This window comes from Apium graveolens, chromosome 2, assembly GCF_009905375.1.
Source record: "Apium graveolens cultivar Ventura chromosome 2, ASM990537v1, whole genome shotgun sequence".
NCBI lineage: Eukaryota > Viridiplantae > Streptophyta > Magnoliopsida > Apiales > Apiaceae > Apium > Apium graveolens.
The window spans coordinates 196,511,644-196,522,621 of record NC_133648.1 but is presented as its reverse complement, the minus strand read 5'-3'; the positions used below and the strand labels follow the sequence as shown (position 1 = coordinate 196,522,621).

Here is a 10,978-nt window from a genome sequence, read left to right as displayed (position 1 = left end):
GAAATCCGAAATGGGGACGGTCGGGTCTACGTTTAAGTTTAGCCAATTGTTTCCTTTTACCTCTCCTAACCATGTAACCCCGGAGTCTATGCCATTTCGGGAAGGAAAGAAAAAGAAACACAAAAAACTACTCAGAAACAGTTAACCTTAGAATCAAAACACCAAAATACATCATACAACCTATACATACGCATATACACAACCACCAACATGCAAACACGAACCCAGATTTTTGGCATAAATCAAAACCCCTTTTCTTACATATACAGAAACCAGATAACAAGCCCAGTTTTATGTGAAATAAATCATTTTTTATGCAACCCAAACCTAAACTCCAAACAAGGAACAATATCAATTCTACATTCAAATCGCCAAAACTCGACATGACAAAATTAAACCGACTCGGATATTTCATACACATGCATTCAAAGATTCAAACTACGAATATTCATCAAATCAAACACAGTCACAAAAAAAGCAAAAAACCGAAAAGAAGGGCTCAAACACCTACAAGAAAGCAAGAGAAATCGAACAGCTTCAAAGAGCAGAAATCTCGAAGTTCGCCTTGAAGAAAGAAAATGGAGGATTTTTGGTGTTTGTAATTTCGTAAAGAAAAAAGAAATGGCAAATGTGGGGTATTTATAGGCACAAACGAAGTAGTAACCCACTCAACTGCCACACAATCGTGTCCGTCGGATGAAGACACATGGCACAATCCTGAGAGTCCAGAAAATAACCACCGCAGTTAATGATTACATAACTGTAATTATTTAACAGGAACGACTTTTGAGGACAAAAAAGGGGGGGAAACTGCAACGTTTCGTACATATACATATATGTATACCTATATTCGTACAAGAAGCTCAACCGCCGCCTGACACTCCGGGAAAAGTGCTAAAGTACTATGCACCTGTCGCATCTGCACCCAGTCACCCAAACACAACCCCAGGGACTTGTATCTAACAACATCCCGGGGTTAGGGGCCAAAAATCAAAGAAAAAAATTAAAAAAATTTCCAAGTGACAAAAGCCAAAAGACCTACCCAAACACAACCCCGGGGACTTGTATTCAACAACACCCTGGGGTTACGGGCCACAAATCAAAGGAAAAATGAATTTTTTTTCCAAGTGACAAGAACCAAAAGGTCTACCCAAACACGATCCCGGGGACTTGTATCTAACAACACCCCGGGGTTAAGGGTCACAAATCAAAGGAAAAATGAAACTTTTTTTCCAAGTGACAAAAACCAAAAAGCCTACCCAAACACAACCCCGGGGATTTGTACCCAACAGCACCCCGGGGCTAGGGGCCACAAATCAAAGGAAAAATTCAAAAAAAAAATTCTGAATCACATAGCTCAAAACACACGCCCCGAAAAAGAAGACTACTCTCCATCCGGGAAAAACCGCATAAGGGAGTGGGAGGAAAATGATAAGCCACGAATAACCAAGCCCAAATAAAGGAACAGAAGCCCAGAGAGATAACACCTCAGGCCCAAACTAGGGTGGTCATCGGTGCCATGTGGCATAGGATAAAAGAGTCAACTGTCTCATGTTACCCAAAATGGAACAATTGCATCTCAGCGGTTCATGTGCAAAGATCCCAAGGCAACACTGGTGGAAGACGGACACCTGACCCCACAGTCCATCAAAACCATCCAATCAATCACCAATCAAAAATGATCAAAGGCTAGGATGAAGAGGTACAAACCCCAAAAACCCTAAATCTTGGGACCTATAAAAGGCACCAAAAAGAGGGTTTTAGGGGTTGAAAAATATTTGACTGCTACACACCTATACACACACTACTATACATATTTTTGAATAGCTCCTTCTTCTCTCCCCTTCTTCTTCAAGAAACCCCATTTCTTATTCTCACACCGGAGTTGCCGCAGGAAACCACCCCCTCCGGTTCTATTTTGCAGAGTCCCCTACGAAGCAGGTTAACCTCATTTCGGCTTCCACGTGGACAGGGCTCTGACGTATGTGAGAGAGGAGAAGACCCGGGAAGAAATAAGTTATCAACATGCATATCAATTCTTATTATATAATCAAGAAAAAAGCATAAAGACACGCTTATTCGATTTTGACAAGATTGTGACCAAAAGATTAAACTATCAAAGCTATCCAACATTATAAGAAATCATAGATCAGTTCACAACCCTGCATATCTTTCGAATCTCCCCTTCTGTCCCTGTGAGGACTTCTATAGAGCCCATGCGCACCATTGCAGCAGCATACTTAGCACGCCAAGTTGTTCCAAATTTGGCGTTGTACCATGCATTCTTAGACGTCAAAGGGCTCGTTAACAGAGTCTGATCAGACGTCAATAAACCTCTTTTATACTTCAAATCCTTATAATATTGATTGTCCAAATGTCTAGGTGTCGAATCAAGATTCACTGTAGGATCTTGTGAACTAGATTTGAGACACTTTCTCTTCAAAAATGAAGCATATTTTGGATCCATGGAAGGATCTTGGGAATGTGTTGCGTTAAACTTATATAGACGATCTGAAAATGAACTGCAATGTGAAACGCCAATAGAATGAGCGCCAGAGAGTGTGACCATTTCATCTAATGACAATCCTTTTCGTGCAAAGTTGTCTACAAGTTCCGTGGCAGTAAATGAAGCAAGAGGGAGATTATTTGTAACATCATCAAACACAGACTCACGTCCATCACGACGCCCTGAAGGAACTGCATAGTATATGCCTCCTGCTCTAAAAGCGCTGTCACGAGCAGCGAAAGCTAGTATATCTGAGCATGACACGTTGTTGGGACATACAGCTTCAAGTTTAGATTTGGCCTTATCAATCACTTCAAAACCCCGTAGACTTGGATTATTCGCTGGATGAGTTCTTTCAGCTAGATTATTAGGCGTTGAATCCAATAATATAGAACCTTCACAACCCTGAAACATAAAAAACAAGCCATCGAATCAAAGAGATGTTACATCTCTGATTAATACTTAAGAAAACCTTTTTGGAAACATATAATCATGTCAAGCCTGGTAGAACTTGACATGACCTGATGATATTTTACAGAAAACGTTGATAGAAAATATAGACACATGATGTTTAAAGTAAATAGAATGAATTCTTAATTTCACATACCCTGACAAAGCAGTCATGGAAATGCATTCTAATGAGACCAGCAGCAAGGCCTGGATTTTTCGACACAGCTTTTTTAACAGCATTTCTAACAATTGACTCTGCCTGTGGACAGCTTCTCCTGTAATAACCAACCTTAAGTGGGGGCGAGTAAGCTCCCATCGTAGATACAATGATGGAGAGAATTAAACAACAATACAACGCCAGTCCGATGCACTTTGAATTCATCATTTTCGATTAAAAAATCTGCTTCTTGTTACCGGAATAACTTCGTATGTGAATCGAACACAAGAGAGAGTATATTTCGCGTTAGTGGATGAAATTTTGAATGTAGCATTAGTGATAAATGTTTGTGTGCTTTTATAGTAAATAAAACGCGGGAAAAAGTGGTTATGCTGAATTAGTTTAAATTTAGGATTGTTAAGGACGATTAGGTGGAGACGTGTGAAGTTGTCATAAAATGAAAACCATGTCCAGCTTTGAAAATGTCTGCTAAGATTGAGCAATATACATAAACAATATCACAACCAAATCCCAGTACTCCATTTGCTTTGCAGCTGTTAGAGAAGCTACACGCCTGCATGTTTACATATCAAAACATATGTTGATAAGGTATTTAATATTAAAAAATTGTCTGACTTTGTTTACAAATAATAATTAACCAAGTAAATATATAATGAAGACAAATTCAAGCTTTGGTTGGATTAAATAAAATATTCATAAATAATTCAGGAGTAAAAATGTACATTTCTCTTTTACTTTGTATTCAGTACTTAGTTTTAACAGTTGTTTAAGTTCTTTTCTTGTAGGGCGAGAAGATCTAATTGAACAAGTAATTAAGTGTAAGAGTTGGTATTAATATAAATGATTTGACCCGGTTTTTACAGTACGTAAAAACATAAGATAAAGATGAATGGAGAACGCGCCGACTTGTTAATTGTCATTTGAAACATTCTTTCTGATGATGTTTAACAGAAAATGACTTGCAACATCATTAGGTTAGAATGTTTACTTGGAAGGGTTTGGTTATTGTTAGACATTAATCTCAAACCGGTGTTTTATTTGAATAAGTTGATGTTTGTTTTGTCTGAATCATTATATGCAGCAATATACATTAGTACATGATTGCGAATAAGTCTAAGTAGTGAACAGTTTTTAGGAAGTTTTTAGTCATGTTCTAGTATGTCGTTTATTTCAGTTAGAGTCTTTTCATATATTGTATTCTGTCAAGCTGAATAAAAGAGTGTAAGTTTTTGAGGAGCAGTTTATGTGCTTTTCTTTCTCAGTTTCATATTAAACAGTTAATATACTTATATATTGATATCTATATTAACAATATTTGGTATTAGAGTGGGAAGTTCTGGGTGAATGTCAAAGACACCGGCGATGGATGTTAACAAGCTGAAGGGAGGGTCCATAGGGTTGAGTTAACCAATGTTAACGAAAACCAATTACACGAGCTGGGCTATCAAGATGAAGATTTTCATGCAGGCACAAGGTGTTTGGAGTGTTGTTGAACCGAGTGACCCAAAAGCTGCTATTGTAGAGAAAAGTGACAACAGTGACTCCAAAGCTGCTAGTGGTGAGAAAAGTGACAAGATTTCCTTGGCTCTGATCTACCAAGGGATTCTAGAGGAAGTACTGTTGTCAATTGCGGAGAAACAAACTGTCAAAGAGGTGTGGGAGATGATTAAGACGCTACGCCAAGGAGCAGATCGAGTGAAACAAGCACAAATTCAAACTTTGAAATCCGAATTTGAGGCTTTGGGCATGAAAGAAAGTGAGCAAATCGATAATTTTCACCTGAAAATGAATGGTTTGGTAACAAACATCAGGGCTTTGGAGGAGGAGATGGATGAATCATACGTTGTGGAAAAGCTCCTACGTGCAGTACCGTCGAGGTTTCTACAAATTACATCCACCATGGAACAATTTGGGGACCTTGAAACAATGTCGGTGGAGGAGGTCATAGGCTCTCTCAAGGCACATGAGGAATGATTGGTGGGCAAAACAGAGCCAAAAGAAAGTCAGCTTTTGCTGACTAAGGAAGAGTGGGAAAAAAGAGAAAGTGAAGAAAATAAGCTATTGTTTACTCGGGAGGAATGGATGAGACATGCAAAAAAAGAGGGATCTTCAAATTTCAGAGGTCGAGGGAGTCGTGACAAAAGCAAGATTCGATGTTATAATTGCCAAAACTATGGACATATATCAGTTAAATGTCGAAAGGCAAAGAAAATAAGAGATTATAAACATGGAGAACATGGCGTTGGTTGATGATGATGAGCCAGCCTTACTGATGCCAAAAATCGATGAAGGGAATGCAGAACAGAAAATTATTGATGAATATCGTGTATTGCCAACGCTGCTGGAAACTAAAGAAGAAAATGGCAATGATTCAGTTGTATGGTACCTTGATAATGGAGCCAACAACCATATGACTGGATCACGTGCAAAATTTACAAACCTAGATAAAAGCATAACTGGTCAGGTCATATTCGGAGATGGATCGATGGTTGAAGTTGCAGGAAAGGGTACAGTGGTGATGGTCTGCAAAAACAGGGAAGAAAGAGCTTTGCGAGATGTGTATTTGATTCCCAGTTTGAAGAACAACAATGTGAGTCTTGGTCAACTTTCTGAAGATGGTAATAGAGTGGTGATGAAAGGAGATTTTCTATGGGTTTTCGATAAAGAAGAACGACTGCTAATGAAGGTGAAAAGGTCATCGAATCGCGTCTATAAAATAATCATCGAAACCAGTAAAGGTATATGCTCGATGTCTAAGGTGGAAGAAGTGTCAAAACTGTGGCATAATCGTTTGGGTCACGTTAATTACCAAGCTATGACATTAATGACAAGAAATAAAATGGTAACGGGGTTGCCAAACATTCAACAGCCAAAGGGTACTTGTGATGGTTGTCATATGTCCAAGAAAACTCGAATGCAAATTCCAAGCAAAACGAATTACATGTCCAAGAAAGCACTTGATTTGATCCTTGCAGACATTTGTGGTCCAATCTCTCCATAAAAGACTTCAGGAAACATGTAATTCTTACTTCTCGTCGATGATTTCAGCAGATATATATGGGTTTACTTTCTTAAAACCAAGTATGAAGCTCTCAATGCATTTAAAGTGTTTTGGGTTTTGGTCGAGAAGAAATCTGGAAAATAAATCAAGACTCTCAGGACTGATAGAGGAAGGGAGTTTTGTTCGAATGAGTTCAGAAAATATTGTGAGGCTGCTGGGATTGAAAGGCATTACACGACGCCCTATACGCCTCAAAAAGTGGCGTAGTAGATCATCGAAACCGAACTGTGGTTGAGATGGCAAGAAGCAGCTTGAAGGAGATGAGTTTACCAATTATGTTATGGGTAGAGGCAGTAAGAAATGTTGTGTATGTTCTAAACAAGTTGCCTACTTGTGCTTTAACCGGGATAACGCCATACGAGGCTTTTACAGGAAAGAAATCAGACGTTGGTCATCTAAGAGTTTTTGGTTGTTTAGTGCGTATGAGAACTCCTGGCAATTGCCAGATTATAAAGCTCGATGATAGAAGCATTCACGTTGTCAACTTAAGGAGGGAGCCAGGAATGAGGTGTAACATCCGGGAAATATTGTGTAATTATCTGTATCAATATATGATTACTATGTGAATATTATATAAATTTTTGGTGAATTATCTGATGATTGATAATAATATTTGGATGTTTGTATATAATAAAATATGAATATGTTGATTTTAATATGTCCAGAATAAAATATAGATAATTAAGGTATTTTTCTGGTAAATTATGGAGTGTTATATGATTTTATAATGATTTATGAAATTATTAATTATTTTCTGAATAATTACAAAATTATTTTATAAAGCCGGTAATCGTCCGACTTCAACCGTTTTTACGTTTTTACAACCCGAAACTCTTCTAAAAACTCCTTCCTAACCTAATCTGGTAAATCCAGATATTTTCCGTGTTTTGACTTTTTCGATCCAGATTACGGTTTGACCCGTGCGCGGCCCGACGCAAGATTTTCGATAAGACAATCATTTCGGTGAATCAACAAAACCTGTATTCTCAAAAGACGGTATAATATTACATTATTTTCGTATAAAGTGTTTTATAAAAAGCCCGGTTGGGATAATTATCCAAAACTAATATCAAATCGGATCGTTATTGCAGTTACTTAGCGGCTAAGTAACTAATTTAACGATCCAAAACGATCCAGAACAAACCAATATTCTGTAAATATATATAGCATATTTCTTATTTTATCTTATTCGTTTATTCATTCACAACCAGTAAAAATACAGTAAATACAGAGAAAAACCCTGGAAACCGATACGTTCTTGAAAATCAAACGCACAAACGAAGACGTTATCGAACTCCGATTCGGGAGTGCAACATATCAAAATGAAGCTCTCGAAATCTTCTTTCTGAATCAACCATTTATTTTTGCCCAGAAATCATGGTATTTTCTGATTTAATTATTTAAATTCGAATTAATTATGGATTAAAATTTGAATTTTTGTTCTTGATATTTTTGATATGATTTGATGGCATAATCGTGTAGATTATATCTTCCAGGTCATTTTGATATATTATACTTCAAATTTGGAGTTCAATAACATATAAAAAATTGAGTTTGATTCTCAAAATTGAAAATTAGGGTCTATATGGTTCAGGAGTTATTGGTTGGAATTGTTTATACCATCTTGTAGATCGTTTGGAGACGAAGTGAACGGTATATATAGGATTAACGAACGATAGCCCGAAAGAGCTCGCCGGAAAAACGAGCCCAGCGGCGGCGCGTTTTTCAGACGAGATTTCCGTCCATTTCTATGAGTTGTTGATGTTATGGCAAACGTATATAGATCCCTGGTAGTAAAACCTTTAATTCCCATCAGTCTGGCGTTGGTCTGGAATGTTTTAGTGCCGCCGAAAAAGCTCCATGGCGGCGGCCATGGAGTTCCGGCCGGCCAGGACGGAGAAGAAGGGGGAAGGGGGTGAAATTACGATTTCAACCCCCGTAGTTTACAACAGTTTACGGTTCAGTCCCTCACGTTTATAAAAATTGCAATAAATGGATTGCTATTTAAAAATATTTTAAAAGTGATATTTGGTTAATTTTAAAAATCAGAAATTGTTCATTTACTCATTTTAAAATTTCTGAAAATTCTTTTTAGTAATTTATTTACTTAAAAATAAATCTGATTTATTTTGTTAATTAATTTTAATTAATTTTTAATTATTTTAATTAATCGATTAATTTAATATTAATTGATTAATTAATTTCATTAATTATTAATTAATTTTAATTGATTTAATAATTAGATTTAATTATTTAAAATTGATTTAAAAATTCTGAAAAATAGTTTCTGTAACGACCGACAACACACAAGTAATATTCTAATTTTTATTTAGACCGCCTCAAAAATTTGTAAATTTTAGCCCACAAGAAAATTTTGCTTTTGTACCCGGTTAAAAATAATAAATAGATAAATAAATAAATGAAAAAATAATTAAATAAAATAAAATTTGAGGCTAGAATTAATTCTTAGAAAATTTTATCAGTCATTTAATAATTTTATTCTGTGTGCGGAGATCCCTAGTTTTATTTATAATAACTATTAGTTATTTATTTTATAAATTTATTTTTTTTTCAAAGCAGCTAATTAATTTATTTAGAATACTATTTTATTTTAACTAGTAAAATTATTTTGATAGATTTAAACTCTAGTAATGATTTATTTGAGACTCAATAAAATTAGTATCATAATTATTTTAAGATATTTTAATTTAACTCACTTAGGAAAATTTTTATCTTTATGTTTTTTTAGTTGGTAATAATATTTTCATCATAAAGAAAAGTGATAAATAAAATAAAATGCTTGGCTTATAATTGAAGCTTCTTAGATATTTTGAGTAGAAGGATCGGGAAGTTAGATTTTTTTCAGGAAGAGTCTAGATAAAGATACCCTTATAAAAAAAATAATAATTAGGGTTACGAAGGTTCTTTTAGCCGTCTGTGAAGAGTAAAAGATTCAGGAGAAAGAGGGAAATTAGGAGATTGTGTAATAAAACTAATCTGCATTCAAGGTAACTACTGCAAAATTTTATCCTTCTTTACTAAGATTTGGTGTCATTAACCTTAATTTATCTCTAGAGAATAATTAGGGAGTAGAGTAGTATTGTTGTTATTGTTAGGGAATTAATTTTTGCAAGTGTTGCAAAATTTCAGCCTTTAAGCTGTATGTATACACCTAATAAATTGATAAGATATAATTAAGGGGCTTGAGATTTATTGATTTAATTGTTTATTTATTTATTTATTTTTTATTTTAACAAAAGGGGACTACAAATTAAAAGGGTTGTAGAACTGTAAATAAGGGTATTCCCAGATGTGTTGGTTGCTGTGGTAAGGGTCCTAATTTGCAAAAGATAAACAGGGGGGAGAACAACTGTACGTGAGTTGTTTGGAGGAGGAGAACGGGCGGAGCCACCGCGGCTGTGGAGTCGCCGGCGGTGGTTTCCGACATGGTGGCGGAAAACGGACGTTGCAGGAGAAGAAGGGAAGATCTGTGTGGTGTGTTTGGTTGTGTGTATTTGTGCAGCGGTGGTGGAGGGTGGTCGGTCGGAGACGGAGAAAACGGAGAGGAAGTGTTGATTGTGTTGTTGCTGTGTTGCATGTTGGTGCAGAGAGCAACCGAGAGTGAGACATGGAGAGGCTAATAGAGGGAGAGATTGAGGGAAAGAGAGAGGAGAGATTGATTGAGAGTGGTTGAGAGGAGGGAGTTGTGTATGTGTGATGTTGGTACAGGGGAAGGGGACGACGGCGGAGCCACCACCGACGTGGTGGTGGTGTTCGGTAGTTACAGAGAGGGAGAGAGGGAAGAAGAGAGAGAGCAAAGAGAAAGGGAGAGAGAGAGAGAGGGAGAGAGAGAACAAGAGAGAGAGAGAACGAGAGTGAGGGAGAGAAAGAGAGGAAGAGGGAGAGAGATTTTAGCCGGAAAATGGGTGGGTAATAATTTCTGGAAAAACGATTAATGGGAGCTTGTAGATCGGGCCATGGGCAGCAGAATTATGCGAAGAAAATTATATTTCGGGTTAGCCGGAAAACGGCCGGTGGCGGCGGCTCCGGCCGGCGGCAGCCATGGAAGGTGATGAGGTGGTGGGGGGAGGAAAGGTTGAGGATGAGTTTGGGGAAGATGGGGGTAAATCTGTAAATTGGTAAAATAAAATTAAAATGAGTTGATAAATAATAAGTATTGTTAATAAATAATGGGTAATAAATGAAATAAAAGAATGGGATAAATAAAAGTGACATTAAAACAAAAAAAAGGGTGAAATAGTTGGATTATTGGGCAAAAGAAATTAGATAAAAGTAACGTATTATTATTTTTGGTTAAACAAGAATTTGAGTATTAATTTATGGAATATAGTATAAGTGGTGATTAAAAATAATACAAGATACTTAGAGTGGATGCATTGTTACCAAGTTATTTAATAGTAAAATAATTATGAAATAAAAATAGAAGAGTGTAAATGTGGTCATAAATAAAGTCAAGTTTTAGTGATATTATCAGCTTAGTATAATTTAATAAATAAAATGACTCGATTAATTCATTATTAAAATAATAATAAAAAAAATTATTGGCATTAAAATATTTTAAGAAAGAATATTTAGAGTGAGTGTTTGAGCTCCTCTGTCGAATATTATTTAATTTTTTTTCCTTATTTTATGAATTGATAGAAATTCTATTTTTCCTCGTGGAATATTGGAGCAATATTGAGCTTGCGTATTATTTTAAATTATTATAATTATTCTTAGCATACGGGCGAGCAAGGCAAGTTTACTATCTCTCCACTCACCT

At 36.2% G+C, this 10,978-nt stretch overlaps 2 protein-coding genes across 2 annotated transcripts; one reads left to right on the top strand and one right to left on the bottom strand.

Annotated features, from left to right (window-relative positions):
- Positions 1–2,080: 2,080 nt before the first annotated feature.
- LOC141706138 (peroxidase 5-like) lies at positions 2,081–3,414 on the bottom strand. Its single transcript, XM_074508953.1, has 2 exons — positions 3,114–3,414; positions 2,081–2,911 (listed from the first exon to the last, which is right to left on the bottom strand). The coding sequence occupies exons 1-2, from the start codon at positions 3,339–3,341 to the stop codon at positions 2,150–2,152; spliced, it is 990 nt and encodes a 329-aa protein (XP_074365054.1). The 5' UTR covers positions 3,342–3,414; the 3' UTR covers positions 2,081–2,149.
- A 1,130-nt stretch (positions 3,415–4,544) lies between these two features.
- Positions 4,545–5,108, top strand: LOC141696136 (uncharacterized). Its single transcript, XM_074500323.1, has one exon. It carries the CDS (start codon positions 4,545–4,547, stop codon positions 5,106–5,108), a length of 564 nt encoding a protein of 187 aa, XP_074356424.1.
- The last annotated feature ends 5,870 nt before the right edge of the window (positions 5,109–10,978 follow it).

What these genes read in the sequence shown, in the direction of transcription:
- LOC141706138 (XM_074508953.1), bottom strand. Translation starts at nt 3,341, where the DNA reads ATGATGAATTCAAAGTGCATCGGACTGGCGTTGTATTGTTGTTTAATT. An exon ending in TCCATGACTGCTTTGTCAGG is followed by an intron (nt 2,912 to 3,113) that starts GTATGTGAAATT and finishes TTTATGTTTCAG; the next exon opens with GGTTGTGAAGGTTCTATATT.
- LOC141696136 (XM_074500323.1), top strand. Translation starts at nt 4,545, where the DNA reads ATGTTAACGAAAACCAATTACACGAGCTGGGCTATCAAGATGAAGATT.